Source organism: Notolabrus celidotus, chromosome 7 (assembly GCF_009762535.1).
Source record: "Notolabrus celidotus isolate fNotCel1 chromosome 7, fNotCel1.pri, whole genome shotgun sequence".
Lineage (NCBI taxonomy): Eukaryota > Metazoa > Chordata > Actinopteri > Labriformes > Labridae > Notolabrus > Notolabrus celidotus.
This window is the reverse complement of record NC_048278.1, coordinates 25,032,181-25,054,276: the sequence shown is the minus strand read 5'-3', so window position 1 is coordinate 25,054,276 and position 22,096 is coordinate 25,032,181. Positions and strand designations below refer to the sequence as shown.

At 40.1% G+C, this 22,096-nt stretch overlaps 1 protein-coding gene across 1 annotated transcript in view; it reads right to left on the bottom strand.

Annotated features, from left to right (window-relative positions):
• Positions 1-8,868: 8,868 nt before the first annotated feature.
• hhip (hedgehog interacting protein) overlaps positions 8,869-22,096 on the bottom strand; it is a 32,950-nt gene continuing 19,722 nt past the window's right edge. The window contains exons 8-13 of the mRNA XM_034689035.1: positions 21,871-21,989; positions 20,494-20,617; positions 19,586-19,731; positions 18,245-18,326; positions 11,487-11,635; positions 8,869-11,264 (exon numbers count right to left, since the gene is read on the bottom strand). Of these exons, the coding sequence (XP_034544926.1) occupies positions 11,068-11,264; positions 11,487-11,635; positions 18,245-18,326; positions 19,586-19,731; positions 20,494-20,617; positions 21,871-21,989 (817 nt within the window). The 3' untranslated portion in view covers positions 8,869-11,067. The remainder of the gene's footprint in view (positions 11,265-11,486; positions 11,636-18,244; positions 18,327-19,585; positions 19,732-20,493; positions 20,618-21,870; positions 21,990-22,096) is intronic.

Below are 22,096 nucleotides of genomic sequence, written 5' to 3'. Positions count from 1 at the left end.
AAAAAAAAAGTAAGTCTCTCCATACAGTAAATTTCTTTAACGATCCTGCACCACTGGTCCACTGTTGGGGGACCTAGTTGACACCATTTTCTAGTTATTGCTTTCCTGCTACTTGCCAAAAGTATCTTCAATAGATATTTATATTTCTGTAGGACTGTTTCTGGTATTCTACCGAGATATAAGGTAACAAAAGAAAAATCTAAATCCACCCCAATTATTTTATTTATCTTGGTAGCCACCTCTCTCCAGTAAGGCTGGATTTTCAGGCAGGCCCAAAAAACATGAAAGTTATTAGCCATAGATTTACCACATTGTCTCCAACAGAGGCCTCGGCTCTGTGTGCCTGTTTGCAGAGCTGTTATTTCAGGGGTTATAAAAAATCTCACCACATTCTTCCAGCCAAAACCTTTCATTTTCAACATTAGATTCTGACTGATTAATTTAGTGTGTCTGTAAAATTATACAATAAATGAGGTTGCAGCCGTGTGCATCATCTGTAAATGCACACAGCAACTCTCTCAATGAGGACATGCTTTCATCGATCCGGATGCAGTGGGGTTACCGGTCAATACCTGCAACCCCCTTATAATCATAACTTAACTGAGCAAACATCTTTGACCCACAGGTTGAGTCACTTTAGTTACTAAAATAACTGTTAGCAGACTGTAATGTAAACAACAGTCTAGGTTAACTGTTAGAATCTCACTTCTCTGGGTGCACCGTGGATAGATTCTTGTTAAAGTTTGAGCTTGTCCCGTCTTCTCCTCAGTGGTTCTGTTGCATTTCAGACATGTTGCACTGCTATTGTTTGCATTTACTGTAAAATATTTTAAACAAAACTCAAGATTCTAGGGTACCTCTTTAGGTATGCTGTCAGAAAATGTTCTTGAGAAAGATGACAGGCTAACAGGCATGCAGGGGAATGCAGGCCAGCTGCTAGTCAGTTGGGGACTCCCTTGAAATTGAGATGCTGCATCTTAAGAGGCTGTCGTGTAATAAATTCAAATACAATCCAATTTAAGTCCCTGCTTGAAGCTGATTGAGTTATTAGGGCCTTGTAGTAAAAGACAAACAAAAATGATAACAGTCTTTATAAATAAATAAGTCATGGCCCTCTTCTCCATTTCTCAAGTCCTAATGCAATCAAGGTAGGATTAAGGGTCCAAGTTTGAGTCATAAGGACTTGATTCAGACTTGGGTCTTAGTCCTGGACTCAAGTACTAGAATACTGAATGAAGTACAGTCATTTTTCAATTAGTTTCTTTGTTTCTGTGTGTCTTCAATTTTGTAGGCTCAATTTCATGCTAAATAAATCTGTATGAGTGTATATGTGAGTATGCATGCAACTTCTTTGTCTGATGCCAACGTAATGTAAAGCAAAGCATCGCTCCAATCTAAATATTCATTTTGCATACATACCTAATAATGTTTACATTCTTATATTACAGTTCCCAGGTCTTACATGTGGATTGTAACAGTTGCTGACAGGGTGATGATAAACATACTCTTTATGCAGTGTTTTAGATGCAGCAGGGTGATGGTCCTTGATGCATTGCTCTCAATGCATGATTCTTCTCCACTCCTGTGTGTGGCAGTGAGTCTCTGTCTGCCTGTGTGTGTGTGTGTGTGTGTGTGTGTGTGTGTGTGTGTGTGTGTGTGTGTGTGTGTGTGTGTGTGTGTGTGTGTGTGTGTGTGTGCTCTCACTTGTGCAAGACCCCAACCTCTTTGCTAGTGGTGTGTGATAAACTGTTTGGCCCTCACATCCCAGCAGAACGGGCCGTGCTTGTAAAGATAAGGAGGCGGCAGGCATCTGGCGAAGTTCACTGGCCTGGACACACAGACGCACCATCAGTAGTCTGATGCAAACTGTGGCCACACTTCAGTCGGGGGGGAAACCACATCTTTGTAAGCACAGAAAACCAACTGTGCTTGAATTTCTCTTCCTCTCACTGTTCTTTTTTTCTTTTCTCCCTTGTAGGTCAGAACAGGTCTGGATGAAAGCCAGGGTGTGAGGGGCGGACTTGATCATCAGAAAATAAAAATTGGTGAGCGATAGCATGTGGTTTTCTTTACCATTTTCTTGAAATTGAGTGACACAAAAAGAGAGCTCTTTACTCTGATGCTGTGATGGGATCCCTGTGACCATGAACGAACACTTAAATCAGTCGCCGACCTTTTTTGGCTTTGCTTGGACTCTTTGGTTAACAGACACACATACACACACAAACACACACTATTTGACCCCAGTGTTAGCTCTGGTGTTAGCAGTAAGGCTGCGGCGGATGTCCTTCTGTTGACTCTGGATGATGTAAGCCTGAGATGAGCCCTGCAGATTAAGAGCGAAGACAAACAAAGGGTCCTGCCAAGATGAGCCATAGTGTATACAGATTAATATAACAATACAGCCACACGAGCGCTGCCGTAAACCATTTGCATAACTCTTTTTAATGTGTCTCGGAAAATTTCTTTGCTTCGCTTTTAGGGGATACCCCACATGGAAACTTATACCTAGGTGGTCCGCTTCAACCAACATCAGTTGTTTACCTACTGAGGCCGTGGATCACAGAGAGTGGAAGCAGACAAAGAGCGATGTGTTGTCTTTGACAGCCACATGCCGATTCATTATAGATCACACACATAGAAATGTGTGATACATGCAAAGGGACACATGCCCTGTAAGGACCTGGGAGTGACTGCACACATAGTAGCAGCATATTTCACTTGTAGTCAAGAATATTTTTGGCAACATATCTGTTACATTAATCATTCACACAATCAAGAAAAAACACTCAAACATACAGGATTATTTTAGCAGGTGGTTTATTCTCAAAGTGGAGGACAGACCCCCTGAGAAGCCAGTGGGAATGTGGAATTACTCACTCATTTGGTAACAATAAACTAAACAAGCAATTGTTTCTTTGCTAGGGCGCATATGAAGAGGTAGCAGTCAAAATAACATTCATCAAATAGCCTATGACACCCTGAGTCAGCAATTTTGTATGCAACATCAGACGTTATTAAATATATTTTCTTCAATTTCTTTATATCTCTGCATACCGGAACTTATTTAATTTTTGAGTTATGCATATATCCCCCCTCTTCTTCGGTATTTTGACAATCTTGGAGCTTAGGAATTATGACGCTTTGAAGACTACCTCCCATGTGCATTTCAGTTAAAAAGAAATTGCATATTTTTGAAAAAATGTGAACTGGAGCCCTTGTTTTTTTTTTATCTCACCGTAGCTGCACCCACTTTCATTATATCCATATGCCCCTGCAATTTCATTGACAATATCACCTCAAGATATTGCAACTAGTAATGCAACTTCAAAAAAAATAAAAATAAAATGTCATATCACAATTTTGAGAAAGCCAATGAAATCCAAAGTTGCATAAAAGCATGAACGGCATAACAGCTCTGATAAAGTGAAGCTAAAACATTTAGAGCTCCCCCTGGTGACTGGCATAAAGTATTTGTCATAAAGCAAGCCTCCTCCAGTTTAACAAATGGAACATGGGTCAAACTTGAAACTAATTCATAAATACACATGAAACAAATGTTTCTCATCCTTTCTGTGGAAAGAGTTAGTTTTTATCATCACTGATTTATGTGCGCGTTTAATTTCTTCTCACACAGAGTATGATATCATTGATAGAGTCTACATAAACAGCTTCAACGTTTTTTGTTTTGGCTCATTTAATGCAAAGTGCACATGAAAGAACAAATACAAGAAATAACAAGGAGCAAGATTTAAGGATGACATGTAGGTATTCAGAAATTCATATGCTTCAATCATGTTTACTCAACTTTTCCCTTTGGAATCTTCTCCTCCATGTTGTGTGGATCCTTGTATCACGGCTACATATTGCTTCTGCATTCCGTGACATGACACTCCCCTCATTTTATACCACCGCCCCTCACCCCCGTCAGTCTTACCTGTCGCCCAACACTCAGCTCTGCTCTCAGCCCTCTGTGGGGGTTTAGCATGTGTTAACATGACAGATTGAGTCCCAGTGGGAACCTTAATTGCATCATTTCATGGATGCGAGTCAGTGCTGTGGTCGGAAAGAGTAAACAAGCTCTGAATCCAGGAGCAGAGAGCAATGAAGGTGAAAGGAGGGAGTGATGGAATGAGGAGATGGACAGAGAGGAGCATAGAGATGAGTAAGAGTGGAAAGAGGAAGTGCTTGAGGACAGGAAATCTGTGTAAATAACTGAGGTATTGGGATGCAATTGAGGAAGTGTGAAATATGAGATAGAGGGGGTGTGAAGCTTGCAAAAAAAAAATTCCCTAGCTTACAATAAAAGCTGCAAAAAATCAACAGCTTTTTCTTAAAACCACCCAAAAACTCCTCCAAGGTGGTCGCAGAGTGAGGTTTGTTTTGTTATGTGATAAGCTGAGAGTTAAGTGAGGCAGAAGGAAAAGGCAGCAGCAGCAGGCCGGTTGGAAAGTGTGTCTTCATTAGTAAGTGATCGGGGCCAGGGAATATGAGATTTCAGCAGCCTTGGTCGTGCGTTTCAGCAGTAGTGCTCTCTGAGTCAGCTCGTGTAAACACATGAGGTCACAGAATACACTAAGCAATTAGGGGTGTGACAAAACCAGATATACAACTGAGGGATTGACATGCACACAGATGCAGAAAATGCACGTACGGGCTCACTGGAACAACCACCAAAAATGTTTACAAAGTCCAGATTCAATATTCTCACATAAATCAATATGTTGGATCTTGGTGAGGCCACAATTTATGCTCCAAATCATAAGAGACTGGTGCCAATACAGACAAACACAGATGTTAAAGTACAACATTAATCAACGTTTTCTCCCCAGCTAGGATCCCTCCCTGACAAGACATCATGACTTCATGTGTTAACACATGACATCAAACTCAGCCACAGTGCAACGTGCTCTGAGATTTCTACCGTTTAGTTGGAGAAGTTGTAATGTGTCGTTAGATCACAGTGGAAACACTTAATCATGGTGCAGGGAGGGTCAAACAAGATTTGAAGGGATGTCATAATCACATTGAGACGTTTACAGACAGTGTCATGGTTGGACATGGGTGGTATCAGAAAAAATGTGTAAGTTGAGTCATCAGTCAGAATAAAGGATGCTTATGTTGGTTTGTATAAAAGAGCACCCTACAAGGAAATTGAGGAATGGGCGTATTTATTTAGTAGTAGTTAGTTAGTAGTTTAACAAATCAGTTGCTATTTTTCTTGCACTGCTGTGTTCCAAGATGTAAATTGTATAAATGTCACTACACTGATTAATTGGTATCATTTTCTCAATTTATGAGCAAATGCAAAGATAATTGATAGTGCTCTAGAAGGGTTCAAGTCAGAAAAATACCTTTGACAATAACCCATTTGCTTCAGCATCCAACCAATTCTAAATTTACATTTTGTTTGCTAACTTTGCATGAGCTATGTAGTGCTTGGCTAATGTTAGCTCACATATATTAGCTACACTTTTGCTCCCAGGAGTAATTATGTTAGCTATAGCTATAGTTTATATGAGCTAATATTATACAAGCTAGGAATTTACACATTTCCTATCCCGCACTAACAAACCGTTATATAAGTTTGCAGCTACGTCTTAGCTTACAGCAACTAGATTCTTATATTAGCTAATATGTCACCACTTTAGCTTGAATATGGACAGATTTTTCTTTAGTGTCTTTACTGTCACAGAGTAGTACAACATTATAACAACATTTGTGCTTCACACTTCAGTTATAGACAAGCGGCAACCTCCGGTTTCACACTATGAAGCCCATGCGGAAGTGTTATAAACTGCAATTCATCGAGAATCCGCTTGAGGCTGGCTGCAGAAACACTTGAAACCAATTCAAAAAAGACAATATTTGGAGCATTAATAAACATGTTTACAGCCTGGTTCAAAGAACGGCTTGGCTCTACGTCGCTAATTTCTCTGTCAACACACACTGCACAGGGGGTGAATTGTTTTCTAACGCAATGGTTCAGAAGATATTAAGGTTACGAGTTTTTGCCCAAATAAGGACATGACTGACTTGACTCCCGGACGGGAACACATAGCTGTTGGCTAGGAGGCTCAAACTCCACCCAACTTAACGTCACACTCTGCCTGGTTGAGTTCTGCATTTCCAATATGGCTGCCGCTGTCGATTGGCTTCTAAACAACGCTCAGGAACAGATGGGTAACGTCATGGATTCTACGTCCATATTTTATACAGTCTATGGTTATAGCAAAGGAAAATGATTGCCATGTGATTATGATTGATGAACCAGTTACTTGTGGTATTGCATTTATCAGACATCTTGGCAATTGCAGCTGCTGTCATCAGTTTGACCATACACTCTGAAAGCCTTTTGTCTCCTCCGCCTCAATTGTCTTTTGTTGGCTAGCTGTAGGCAAACTACAAAGATATTTGACAACTTATTTCTGCCAAGTTAACAGACAGCTGGCTTGGTTAGTTGTTACGGCACGGAAAGTTGTAGAGCTCTCATTAGCATCACCTAGCCATTTCTTTCCAGTCCCAGTGGTTCTGATATTTTGAGGATTTTTTAAAGTAGACTGTTTTCTGATCCATTGTTGTAAAACTAGTTAACAAGCTTACATTTGAGCCTTTTTGCTTGCTTTTCATCTTTACTGTTAGAGTTCCATATGTTTGGAACCAGATGTGCAAATAAGATAACAACATTGCTTTAATTTTTCAGTCACTTTGTCTTCAAGTTGTTCAGAGCTGTCCAGCCTCAAAAAGTTGAAAGTAATGACCAAGATGAAGAGAACCTGTAGAACTGTTATTTTACAGATTATCTATGATTCGCTACATACGAGCTAGCTAGCCCTGACTGGTTACTTTCTCCGAACACATAATACAGAATAAACAGTCTGCATAATAATCTATTCGCATGCTTGCATTGGATCAATCAGCTACGTATGACTTAGTTCCAGATGTAATTAATTTGCACCTATCTAAAACGTGGTCATTCTTTTTGTGTAGCTATATATGTGCTTGATTTCAATGGTACTGGACAGCAATACAGTAGTATTATAGGAGGTTTTAATTAACCACAGAATATAAACATTCTTAAATATGGTGAAATGAATTGATTCCTGTCATTTGTAAGATGAGAAAAAAAGTGACGCCTCTCTTTTTAATCACAAGGCTATTGTTTTTCCCTATTTTCCTGTCTCCTCCTGTTACCCTTATAAGTATTGCTTGTACTGACTCTTTCGCTCATATATACAATATTATAGCATGCACTCCCAGCCATCTCAGTCCTACAAATATTTGGTATACAGACTCCTCATGTTTATTCTAAGTACTAGGTTACACTGTTTGGGAAAGATAGCCAGACAAGGGCCCTTTGGGAAGGAAAAAGAAAACTATTCCAAATGAAAAGTAATGATTCATGCCACAGATAGTGTATAAACTCAAATGTACGTAGGACCTCGCACCACTATTGGACAGTTCCACTTTATGCAATTTTGATTGGATCTGAGCAGTGCATAGACAACTTAGTATTGCATTACTCTAAATATGGCAGTGTGTGTGCTTGTGTGTATGTGTTAGTGAGACCAGAGTGAGGTGGGTGGTCTCCACTCACTATCATTATACAACACAAAGCCTCATTGGTATTTTGAGAAGGAAATTAATATTGCCATCAGCAGTGGCTCTTGCGTGTGTGACTCCATGCATGAACATGTTTGTGTACTTCCGAAAAACTGAGTGCAGAATTTCCACTTCAAATGAGGAATTTCCAGGCTCGACTTTGAGCGATGCCATGACGCTGCATGACGACAGAGCTGCCATCAGAGCTCTCTCCTCACTGTCAACTCTGAAGGCAGCTTTTCCATTCAAGCAGGAGCAGGGAAAACCCTAGGCTTGGAGCCACATTGGCCCTGGTTTAACTAAAACATTTTCTTAGCATCCCTTCCTTTGCTGTTTTTACCTGGTGAACAAACCATCAGTGGAAATGACGCAGATGGTTTACCAGAAATGAGACAGCTCCCTGTGTGGTGCCATGACCTGCTCTCATATAATGAATTAACATCCCACAAAGATTACTACATCTTGATAGATTATGCCTATCCTCAAATCCCATACAAGACTACATTTTACAGGTCTGTAATTTTTGAGACACAAAAAAGGGGAGAGACCAGCAACTGTTACCTTACAATGAAAAACAGGTACGCAATGCTTTTTCATAAGTCATTTTTAAAAAGCCTTGGGTGTATATTATCCAGTTTCAGCATCCTAAACAAGTAAGATATTATTTCAGAATTATTGACCTTCAGAAGTCTTGAGAATTTTCCTTTTTTATGTGAGGATAGGGCCAAATTGGAGCCTTTATTCTAGACTCAGCAAACTTTGTCCCACCTGAAGCATCACATTAAACAGGCACGTTTAAAAGCCATAACTCAGGTATATAATTAATTATTAAATAATAATAATAATAAACTTGAATTATATAGAATTTTCCCTGACAAAGTGCTTCACAAATAACCTTCCCCTTGTTTACAAAAATCTCACCAGTGCTTAAATCTATGGTTACAATATGAAAACATGTCATGGACCTGACTTGCGTCTCTTTGGATGGAAAATTGAATCAATTAAAACATATAATTCCCAAATTAAATATATTACACTTTTTAAAATAAATTTAAATAATTTAAAAAAAAAAAACTTAGAATATCTGAGGCTTTACTTTATTGGACCGACTAGCAAAAACAAATAGAGACAGATATTTCAGACATGCTATAAATTTTAATAGACATATTGATATTTCTGTAGAGAAACAAAGTTATCCCTAGTTTTATTTACAATACAGGAATAAAAAAATTGTCGCATACAGTACAACAGTAAAAACAACATAGAGAACTTAAATAATTATTTTATTTGTGTAACTACTTAAATAATGAAAATGGTTATTCTATTCACACCACGCCGTCTCAGCAGCTACAATGCAACTTTCACATTAAGTGCTAAAAAAAATCATAATTTTCCATTTTACAGCATGAATTCCATTTTGACCAGGTAGAGTTGATTTCTTTCAGCAAACACAAGCAAGGCTACAGAGGAAGAAGACGTACGTCTTCATTGACATTAAACTTCAATTAACCATGAGTATTGGAAACTGGATTTTCAAAATAAAAGTTGGGGACAGAGCAGAACTGTGAATGTTTGTCTCCAAGACTTTTAAACACAATGTTTGATGGTTCTATCAATACTTGTTTTATTGAATTTAAATGGCATAAGATCAAATGTTCTATGTGTGAGCTGCATCTGCATGAACTCCAGTCTAGCATCTGAAAAAGACACAACACATGATTTGAGCTCCAGACGTACCCAGTCTTTTTTAAACTGTTTTCTGTCAGTGTAGGAGTCAGATGCTCATTAGAGTGTAATGTCTGAACATATTTCCATTAAACTGAAGGTTAATCTTTAATCTCCTGTTTGTAGATAAGATCCTCCTTTGACTGTATTCTGCTTCCACAGCAACTTGGTGGTGCGCCAGGATCTTTGATCATCTCATAACACAGACACACTTCTGACGGTGGTAATGAAACCACATGTCAGGCAAAGGATCAAGACGGACTGCTGAGATTCACTAAATGCAGGCACAGACATGCATCACTTTACACACTTTGTGTCTTTCTCAATGGAGGAAAAATCTGCGTATGTTTAAGTACAAGAAAACATGAACTGACAAGCTTAGTGTAAAACTGCTTTCTATAAACACCATTCTCTCCCATATATTATTACGCTTAAAAAAATAAACCCTCCTCTATGATAACAATAGTAATGCTATAGTTTTTTTTTTTTTGCAATGCTAAGTAGTACTTAGATAAGCTCTATTGGAAATATACATCACCGCACTATCTCTTCCCTTTGTAGTTTTGAGTTCAGGTTCAGTTTCAGTGTGTGACGCAATGAATGAGTTTGTAAAACCATACCTGTGATAGAGTGATGGTGCATGTGTGTGGATGTGAAACTACTCTCATTGCCCTTTGAATGACAAATCCATTTTGAATACTTAAATGAATGAAATAAAACATGTATACAGTGCATGGGAGTCAATGACTCTGGTTAGATTGAGACTGGCTTTGACCAACTCAGTCTTTCCTGTTTCTGTGTGGTACTGGTCCTTCGTTGTATATCCATTCTATACATTGATAACAAGTGACTGTTGCAAAGCAGAGTATACAGACTGTATACTGTTGTAGTATTTCATGACAATGTGCCCACAAACTAAATACAACATCATAAGTGAGACAACATGTTCATCACTCCTGCCTTAGTGCCTTTAGAATAGTACAGCACAAAGTACTTCTGTGTGATCCACGACACTCAATGACTCCTCAGTTTTTTAAAAACCAAGGTAGAGCTGCAGTGTTCATTCAAAGCCTATGTAAGCAGACTCTTATTTTGCTGGGATTTGCTGGGACCATAAGCACAAACTGGACCTTCTGCCGAACCAATCCTTAAAACTGTGAATTATTGATGAACCCCTGAACAATCAACTGTCTCTGTTGAAGTGCCTCAAACTCCATTTTTCTAGGGTGTCAGAGGGGTCTTAAGTAAGGCAACAGACAGCCCCTGAAAAGATCCAAAGCCTTGTGTTAAGATGGTCTTGTTCTTGTGACGTTCTTGTTCCTGCGGAGGAGCCCGTGTGTGAGCATTTTGTGAACGACAGAGGAAGTGAACTGAACTTCCATAACTTGGCCACGCTTGTCAATCATGTCCCTGGTGTCTGCGGGTCTCTTTGAAAAGTGAACACGGCTTGGATGCCAGGCCTGGTGCTCAGGAGCAAATAGCTTATAGGCAGAAGAGGAAGAGTTTGGTGATGAGGATGTAAAGCAGTCTGACATGGATCCTGTGTGTGCGTGTGCGTGTGCGTGTGCGTGTGTGTGTGTGTGTGTGTGTGTGTGTGTGTGTTTGTATGCCTATGTGGGTATGAGGGAGATTAAGAAGCCTTATTAAGGACACCTCGTTAGAGTCTGCTGGTGGTGGTAGGTAGGTAGATTTGTGTCAACTTGAGGATGACAGTGGGGAACAGCTCCCCTCTGCGCACCCCTATACGATATAGCTGGTAAGGTCCAGGAGGTACGAGGTCATGTCAATGATGTGGTCCATTATGCCGTCTTTCTCCTGGTCGTTGGGCATCCCCCGCTCACTTTTCTCACACTGGGCCCCGGAGTAGCCGCTCTTACACAGGCACTTGTTGGGCTCCATACACACTCCTCCATTGCGGCAGACTGGTTCACATTTAGCTATGGCCATAGAGAGAAGAAAAGAGACGAGGGGTGATTAAATTTAAAGTTAAATTTAAGTCGCAAATAATCAACTAGGTTTCTAATGATTATTGAAAAACAGCTTAGGGGTAATGTGCACTTTATGCATTTAACCTTATTTAAACATCTAGAAAGAAAGAACACATGGATGTTTGCTAAGATGGCACTTCTCTGGGAGGCAGCAGGCGCAAAGTCACTCACCAACTCTGCAGAGGGGTCCCTCCCAGCCGGGGCTGCAGCAGCACTTGCCAGTGGGTGTACAGTGTCCGTTCTTACAGTGTCTGGAACAAGCTGTCATCAGCAGCTCTGGAGGCTCCACCTGACGCTGGCACTCTTTCGGGTCATGAGGCCTGCAACAGTTGTTAGAAGAGGGGAAGTCGATATCAGATGTCATTCTAACAAAAACACAGGAAGTGGGGCTATGCGATGATGTAATCTAATAGATATGTTTAAGAATGCTGCACGAATAAAAACTTCAGTAATACAACTTAAATTGTTGCCATCACATCGCCAAAACCAGGGGTTAGGCTGAACTTTTTAATAACATCTGTACACGGCGTTACATTTTGATTTAATCATTGCTAATGTCACCTTTGTGCATTTGATTCCATCCTGTCCATACAGGTTTTAAATCAACTTAAATGCAGACAGGGGCTTGCTTTAGTTCATAAGCAGCTTAAACCAACCACTTAAAATTACTTTGGAGCCATTTTCGGGACTCTTTGGTACTTTGATTAGCACTAGCAGATACTGCCATGTTTACACATTCAGCATATTTAGCTACTGTTCAGGCCAATCGATATACACTTACAGTATCTCTCTCTCTTTCTGCTTTTAAAAGAAATATGTCGATGATAGCAGCTGAACTGGAGCTTTCATTATTGTCCTAATCAATTAATTGATAAAGTGAATCCCAATCCAAACCCTGATCAATCTACTATCCCTACTGAAATACCTTTAACTCCCTCTCATGGGGATCTTAAGTAAGCTGACAGATTCATATCCAATAAAAGTGACTTTATGAAAATAATTATAGAGTTGAACCTGGTTTTCTTGATTTATTTAAGGAAAGAAAAGTGTGGTGTGGTTAATCAGCTCTGTTTTTGTTCTGTCAGCAGCTTTGCCAAGTGGAAAAATCAGCAGGTTTGTGGAACATCCAAAAAGAAACAGCTACGCACGGTTTGTTTAGAAGTTTCAGCCTTTCAGTGAGAAGTCTCACCCACCAACATGCATCAGTTCTTATTTGCCAAATCTTTACAGCTACAACACAGCTTCATGCAAAATCGTTTATGACTATTTGAAAAATGTGTCTCCGATACACACAGAGCATGGAATATGCAAAGAAAACATACATACTAATACTATCACTTATGGAAGTTCTGCCAGTTACTCATTTTATTATTAAATGTGTGTGCACTGTGACAACTGCAACTGTTTGTAAACTGTGAAGACATTAGCTAGCTGTTGAACATATATGGAAATCTCTTGTCTCTGCTTTTCTGTATATTGTTAAATTTAACCACACATTTATGAATCAGCTCTCCATGATGGCTCCTGACCATAACATTAGAAAGAAGAAGCCAGTTTCAGAGTGTTGCTTTTATTGTTTTGACTCATGCTTCTTTCAAATTCCCGACTTGACGAACAAAACAACACACAGAGGTTAGCACAGGGCACCCGCAGATATAAACACGATTTGGAAAATGCAGACACACACAAACACCAACATCTCCGCACCATATGCGTCAAGTCTGAACACCCAAGAAACATATTGTGATCGTTCCATATTAAGACAAACATCCAGACACGCACATCAGCAAATGGGCTGAAACAGAATTATTTCATATCACGCTCTACAAATCTGGAAATAATACAGCAGGGCGCATAATGAAGTTCAAATGTGAAGCGTCTGTTAGTGGCTGTTGCTCAGGGGCCCACACACACACTTTCTGAGTGTGTGTGTGTAACAGAGATAGAGGGATTAATATAGATATTCTATGTAGATGTGTTCACAGTTTGTTCTACTAAGGTAAAAAGCTTGTTAGGCAACCCTGAAGGACCTGCACTCATAAACTTTAACACAAATGTATTGTTAGTGGACTGCTGTGGGTTGATGCTGGTATGAAAGCTGAAAAGCAGAAGTAGTGAGGTCAATGTGTGAGTGTAATGCTAGGTCTCATCACTCATCAATCATGGCTTGAGAGCAAATGGTCAGTAAAAGCAAAAATCAGAGGGCTAGTGAGATCCTTTTTTAGATCTCATCTTAAATTAGCCATTTTTAAATTAACTGAATCATTCATACAGGAGAGCTAACTGTGCACATAAGTTTCTATGCACTGACTGTCCCAAATTAGGTAGATACATTTGTTTTACATTAAATAAAGGCATTATTGTGTGTGAAGATACAATGTTGTAATATGATTACCCATTCACTGTGCAAGTGCTACTTCCTGGTGGATAAAGGTTGCAAATGTAACAACAGACACACTGACTGATGGCAGTGTGAAGTGACAATACTCTGTGCATGTGTGTGTGTGTGTGTGTGTGTGTGTGTGTGTGTGTGTGTGTGTGTGTGTGTGTGTGTGTGTGTGTGTGTGTGTGTGTGCATGTGTGTGTGATAAAGTTGCTTTAAATTTGGAGGATGGAGGGCAAGAGGGGGGGGTTGATTCCCATGCTCCCATCAGCACCCAACTCCAGCCTCCATCAGTGTTGGCTTTTGTTGTTGCAGGCTGCATGTAGTTAAAAGAGAGCGAAGGAGGGAAGCAAACAGAAAGAGAGGGAGAGAGAGAAAGAGTAAGAGTCCCTGGAGGATTGGTGGTGGGGGGGTCTGTAGCTAACACTGTTAATAGCAGGCAGGGGTCAGCAGCGCTACTAAACAGTCTGTACGACTGCCAGGGTGGCTGTGAAAACAGCACCTGCTGGTAGCGCCACTTGACAAAGGCAGCTGGGTCAACAGCCACTGTGGGAATTTATCAACTTTGGGAGGGGTGGTGTATGTGTGAGAGAGGGAGTGGGATAAGGGCGACAGTGCTCACACATTAGGTGGCTACATGGGCAGAAAAGAGGGATACAATGATGGTGACACCCATAATTAGAAAGTTGCATCAAATGCAGATGATGTTATAGATAAAATACAATGAGTCTGGAAAGTTAAAAGGCTTACTTTTAGCTGCTAGGTTAAGGCTTAAAGGAAAATGAAAGCAGCTCTCAGTGTAACTTGGCTGAACATTCACATTTCATAACACTGATATCCACTAAGTTCTTCTCTACCAGAGCATTGTGGATGCTCTGCCTCAGATTGGCCCGCTCTGTTTGATTATTATGTTTGTCAGCGAGTGCGTATTAGTGTGTGTTTAGCTTGTTGGCTCACAGGGTCTGCTTGATTGACATGAGGTATATGTGAGAAAAGGGCATGGAGTGGTGTACATTGTAAGGCCCAACAATGGCTTAATCAAACGGCCCAGTGTGGTCTCTTTTGCTGTTTTGTCATCTGACTCCATTGTTTGGGGGCTTCTTTTGTAGCTTCATTCCTTGTTTTAATTGTGCAAGAAATTTACTGTGTATTGTAGGAGCCAGGGCTATTCACTGCAACTGGCAAGCAGCTTTGTCAAGGGGAGGACCACAGTAGAGATGTAGGAAGATTTAGGAGGGATAGGAAAATAAAGAAAAGGCTCTTTTTTTCTGCAGCGTGCTGGGAGCTAGCGTACCGCACGCTCACACAGGCTCACAGATGTGCATGTTCGCGTGTACCCACCACCCACACAGTTTATATCTGTACACACACAAAAACACAGGGGCACACATACAGATAAATATTTCTACAAATGAGCGCCCACAGTCTCCTTCCGCTGTACATCCAGTGATTTGTGACTTCCATGGCTAATGCAGTTCATAAAGGAGGTCCCAGGACCCCATTCGAGGTTCACTGTGTCTTTTTAAGGTCTCTGCACACTGTAATTCAATCAGTCCAGCCTGCAGCTGACAAAACCTGGACGTGTGAAAAGCCCTCAATAATACTGCTTTCCCTACTTCTCTGTGGAGGGGCTGAAACAAACAAAAGGGCAAATTGCATTTTACACCAGAAATCAGCAGGAGGTCTGGCTCTATATGTTACAATTAAGCCACTGCCAAAGACCAACCGTAAGAGCTGGGCTGAGTCTATCCAAGCACATGGATAGAGCGCAACATAGGCCTTTTGAATTATGATATAATAAACACGTAACTTTACTATACGACTCCCAAAGTGTATTGTATATACACAGAGGGCTGAAACAAATCCTTGTTTTGTGCTGAATCATAATATCTTCCTTTTGTTAGTATGTTTATTTCTCAAAAAGAACGGGGTCTTTCCAGGAGTATTTGTTCCTGGCATAAATATAATGCTCTCACTGTATAAATAATTACGTTATCAAAAGCAGACTCAGTGGGAATGAAAAGTAGCCTGCCCAGTCTGAATACCTGCCCACAGTGTGCAGAGTAAGCCACAATCAAACCGATTTTTCACTCAGTTCGAGGGCAACAGCTTAGCTTTAAAAAGATGTTTGTATAATGTATGCAATGTTTGGTATAAGATGCCGAAATGCTAAAGAGGAGAAGAAACAAAGATGTACACTCTTATAAACGTGTCTTATGCAGTGTGCTTTAAACTGCTTTGTTGTGAAAAAGTGTTATATAAATGCCTGCTCTTATTGCATTACAAAAAATGTATATTTGCCCTGATGCTGTTTTTGATGATTGGGGACCCTATATGATGAAGGTTCTACTCTCATTGTTCTACTGTCTAACAATTCAAAGCTTCTATAGAGACCATACGATTCAAAATATTTCTATCCTGCTGCTATACCACATACAAGCCCAGTCTTGCTCTTTTCCTTTGCTCCCATACGCGCACACACTCACAGCACACACATTCAGCATGTTTCAAAATGCATGGTGGCCTATTTATTATTGGAGGGGTACTCCAACTGACAAACAAATACCTAGAAATGAAGTCATCTGGCCAGGACATGTTTACACAAACACTGCTGAGGGATTTTATGGCTGATGTTTCCCTGTAAGCCTTTACCACTCTCCCTAACAGTTCCTCTTTCCCCCCTCTATGTTCCTAAACACACAGTTGATCAAAACACAGAGCTAGATGCTATACTGGACCACAAAAACCACCTTACTTTAAAACAAACCTCTTTATGTGAGGGCTGTAGGGTCCAGATGTCCTTGCAGTATGGAAAAGAAAAGAAGGGGAGGACCACCAGATTTGATAACGCGCTAAGGTTAGACACATTAGCTACCCCATTTACTCCCCCAAGCACCCCCTTCCCAGCCTCCCTGTAACAGGATCATAATAACCAAGCCAGAGTGTATTAGGAGTCAAGACTCCAAACACCACAGGGTCTGCACAGACTAAACAAGTCCACTTGGTGGTGGAAAAAATTGTTCTTTTGGAGAAATGCATCCACAGGCGTTGCCAGAAAACATAAATACAGAGTGAGCCACCAGGGCCTTTGAAACATCTGTGGTGTAATTAATTGTACTAATGCCTGGGTGGCACTGTCGTCACCCAGGAATAATCAGCTGTGGATGTTTCTATTGTGACTCCGAGGCATGCAAATTTTCTCTCTGTGAGTCTGCTTCTCTTACTTAACTTACTCTCTTAATCAAATCTGATGTTGGCTTCTCTTACTTAACTTACTCTCTTAATCAAATCTGATGTTGGCTTAAGAAATACTACTGTGTTTGGGAATTTTCTTGTGCATTCATTATGTTTCCAAGTTGGTCAAAACCCTCTTACTGACCTACACAGATGGACTCAACCCTGCAGGTTGGAACTTTTGACTTTCTGCAAAAGCACTGATAAGAAGAGAGGCAACATTCATCTTGAAACTTGATATGCAAATGGTTTGAATTACAAATTCTGCAGATGTTTGTGGTGAATTCCTTTGTGCCAGGTTTGTGCGTCAGATATGAATGTTGTATAGTATGGGATAAATTCATGCCCAGTCGGCATATTTTCTCATCCTGAGTGAAAAATGTTTTTCACCTGCGCTATGCTTTGCACAAACAGTTTATAGATCCATCACCATCTGAATGGTTCCTAATACCGTGATGCAGATGGTAAGAATTATGACAGCACCAAACACATTTGAATTATGAAGTTGCACTCACTTGCATGTTCCCGTTACATTCTACTTTTTAAACATCAATTAATTAAGCATTAGACTGCACGAAAATAAACTTGTGTGAACCACTGAAGTAAAGTGCATGCGTGTGTGTGCTGGAATGGTGCAGAGCTCCATCCATCCAATGATGAATAAGACATGCACCGTATTTGATACTTGAAATGTGTATGTTTTCTTCAAATGCTGAGCTCATAGAGCTGTCTGTGCTTGAAAACAGGTGCATTTGTGTTTTAGCCACTATCATCTGAATGTCAGATGGTCTTGACCAAATGGACCAGAAGAACCAACAGGCCTATAGCTAGCCTATATTTCTGTTAGCAATACTTTATGCTAACATTTTGAAATGCTGTACTTGCATTCCAGTTACTGCTCAGCATTTGTTTTAGCCACGGCAGATAGTTATCTGGCAACTAGTTGAAGGGCACATAAGTTTCAGCCACAGCGATATGTTGATACTGTGTGGAGGAAACCTGTGTACGTCGTGAAGGCTTAAGGAGGAAAATGAACCTGAAAACATAGAGCTGTGGTTGTAGTGTTTTATGGTAAACTGAATGTAGGATTATCATCACTCTCGCAATCAAACAAAACTATCATTCAATTAGGGATTATGGCCTATTTTTGAGACTTATGAGGAGGCACACGCAAGTGCATGGAGATCTCAGACACAACTGTATGTCACCACATTTTAAAAACATATTGCTCTTGAATTATGGCTCACTAAGAGTGTTTTTCCAAGAGAGGAATAAACCAACCATAAGAAAAAAGTTTACTTTGTGATTGTACCTTTTAGGGTCTACCAGCTTGTAGAGTTTCCCACAGTGTGACTGCGCCATGCTTTTACTGCTTGCCAGAATGTAGACTTCACCTGGACAAAAAAGGCAACAGTCATACAAAGGCCAACTGCAATATTTGCATTACATGCTTCAGCTTCATGTCATCAATGCAACCCCCCATGCAATTCACGCTCCGTAATGAGGAGAGGAGAGGACAGGAGAGAGCATGAAAGGAGAAGACATGAAAAGATCAGGAGGATGACTTTAGCCAAAGCTACTGCATTGCTGCTCTCACCAAAGGACTGTAAGAAAGAGTTTAATGGGACAATTGGATACTCATGACTGGGAACCATGCAGATCATTTAATGAGGAACAAGCCTGCAAGAAAATTCCACAAGGGGACAAATTGTAAACATGTGTCTGTGGGGCCCCTACTTTGGGACACAAGCCCACCCCCTCCATGATTCTTACAACACTTGAAAATGATGATCAAATGCAGAAATCTTTAAATACCTTATCAAATAATAAATAATAACTCCAAGACCTGGCAAGAAGTGGGATCAAACATTTCTGATGGCGGTGTGAATGATCCACATCATGTCTTCATTTAATCAGAAACACCAGAGCTGACAGCTAATAATTCTTTGGTGGGGGTCCAACTGGTAACTATGTTTTGTGTTATGCTAGTCTGCTCACCTCAGCTCACCCTGCCTTATCTTTAAACTGCAGCCCCCCGCTCCCAGGTAAACAGTGACACATCACTCTACCCATGCAAAACATTGTCTTGTAGGTGGCCCAACACAGCCAATAAGTGGGCCTTTGGAGTATCACTGCTATCTTATGGAATGACAATTAATCCAGAAAGAAGTATGCACTATTTAATATCCTGTTGGGAATGGCCCGAAGTGAGGGAGGGGTATTCATTTCCCTGTATTTCCCAAAGTGTTTCTCCTTTTTGGCTGGATGTTGCAATGTTTCCAAGATTTTCAATGGTGCTTTAATGCATTGCACTGTGTTGGTGCAAAACATTTAAAACATTTTTGAAATAACCAAGTGGAAAATTCCACACCCCGATGTAAATATGATACATTTACAACAAAGTGACGTTAAGTCTTGTTTTTCCGTAGTGTTGACATCCACTATTTAAAGCCAACAAGCCATCAAGAAACGGTTCACGCTGTGAAACCCCAAAGTGTTTCAGAGAATATGTGAATACATAGCTGTCACTCAAGCAGAAATAGAGAGAACAAAACAAAGCATGAGAAAAAAAAAAGAGATAGAGAACAAGACTGAACATCTGAGAAGAGGTGGAGAATGTTCAAAAAAGTGCTTTTATTGTTGCCCTACTAACCTAGTTCATCTTCTCCAAAACCCAAAATGTGTCCCACAAGCGTGGAGCCACAGGAGCCAGCTGAGCCCAGACACAGAGCTTTCTCCTGCCACTGCTCCTCACTTGCAGATGTTGACAACGTAGACTTCTGGAGGATTCGCAGGTTACTGAAACAAAAGGGAAGAGAAAAAAGAACAGGGAGGTTGAATTCCCACATCCTTTACTTTCACAGATAATCTTGTGTAAATGAGATACCATAGATGGGATGATAATTCCTTATATTTTTTTAACTGCTGTGTTAAAGAAAGCAGAATGCGTTCAGTCTTCAGACTACAGCTGAAATCTGGAAACAGAGAAACCTTTTACTTCTTGTAACATGGTTCATTGACCCATCCTCCTATTCTACCCCACGTCTCACATGGTGTTATTCAAGACGCTGGCTTTTAGTTTCAAAACAAACATCATGCTGGAGCCTTCACTTAGCCACAACAATATGCCCTCAAATTGTACTGTGTCACAGAATTAAACGACCACACATTGTTTTAAACACAGTGCCAACTCCTGTTAGTGTACTCCCCCTCCTCGCTATTTACTTCCTTTGTTTACTCAAGCGTCAATGTTTGACATTAGCAAAGTAGGATAAATTACAAACCAAAGTGAGAACAGTACAGGGAGGGATGTCTAATCTCCATTTACACTGAATGGGCTGTGCTGTCGTGGTGACAGAAACATAAAATATAACGACAATATAACTTGTTTCCCCTATGTGGATGGAACTTTAGAACAAATCTCGATGGAGAAGAGAGAGTTTATAAGAGAAATAAAGTTGCCCATCATATGCAGCGACTCTATCACAATTTCTCAATTTAACCTTTCAAATTTGTAACAACTATTGTTTCAACTACTTTTTTCTTTTTTAAAATTCTTACCCATTTTTATCTCCAAACACATAACTGCCGTAAAGTCTTCTGGACTGGCAGCCTCTGTAGATGAAGCCCCCCACAGGTGGTGCTCCTCCAGTGGACTGCAGGTCGTAGACAGAGGGCTCATTTTCTAGGGAACAACAAGGAGGCAAAGGTCTGTTAATGCACAATTTCCAAAACACATCCACAGTAGACAAAATTATAGTGAATATATGTTGCAGTTCTTTGGGATGAAATACATTGATATTACTTCCAGTTCAAATTCCCCATTTACTCAGATAATATGTATGCCGTTAAAATCAATGGTGATTTGTTTTGTGATGAAATAAAAGAACAGACATTTGCTTAATTTTGTCTGTCAGGTGTTTTGAAATGGATGTATGGCTGCTCTTATAATAGATGGCTTCATCAAACAGGGAATGTCGATGTCCATGGGTTTTTGATTCGCCAAACTTCTAAACGAAAATCGTGTTAATCACAGCTGAAAGTGATTGTATCAATTCTTTATTTATAAGTAAGTTGATGAAGCAATGTGGCGGATTTTTTTTGAATTACAGTTTTCTTGGCAAGTGGAAACATGAATGGAGGTCTGTTGCCTTCAAAAATGTGTGATCTAAGACACTCATTGTTTTTATTTTAAATTCCCTGAAGAGATTGAGTAAGAGGCTAAATAAACCATCACGCCAAATGAGATGAAGTTGGTGTGACCAGAACAGGCATGTTGAATTAGAGTGAAGGACAAAGAATTAGTTTAAGCTGCCAAATTAACACTCTTTATGAAAAAGTGAACCTGCCCAATGTAATTTGGAACATTTATCAGTACTTTGTTTTCTTTCTTGAGTGAAGAGAAAACGACTAAGCATTGCATTGCACTGCACTGCTGTTACTGATTATCTTCAAAATGTGAGAAGAACAAGGGCCCTCTCAGCTGTGTTTTCAACAACACTGAACCATCATCTAGACACTTATTGTTGTTGACAGTTTTAAATCTTTCTTGTGGACAAAATCTCACATTCACTTGGAAAATTTGCTCTTCACATGGGGCAATTTTTTTTCTAAACCTGCACCGTCTCTGCACTTGACCCCATGTGTTTTCTAAACTTGTTGTTGCAAAAACATCATGTTCTTACAAAATGAAAGGCATTTTTCAGGCAACATGTCATCTTGTAGAGAATAAATATGAAAGGTTATCCAAGAGGTTAATGTATTTTCATTTCTTTCTTTATACGTAATGCCATCGAACAAGACTCCTGCGAAGTTTTCTTTTACCCAGAGCTATTTTAAGATTGCAAAACGATGAACTGCTTCCAATCTTAGAAAAAGTGAAAATTAGGTAAATATTTTGCAGATTTTTTGGAGAATCTCGCGGAAATTGTAACTCACCATAATCCTTTCCCTTAGTTATTTCCAGTATTCTTCCTGCTGATGTGTTTTTGCCACTAGTGTCTGTGCAGAGGATCAGCAGACTTCCGTTGTCTGTCTGCAGCCGATCCACTGCACACCTACAGTAGACAGTGGATCAACAGAAAAACAAATGTAATGTCTTCACACCAACAAACTACAGTTATTGGTAGCCTACTGATGAAGAGGTGAAGTTGCTGAGTTGACA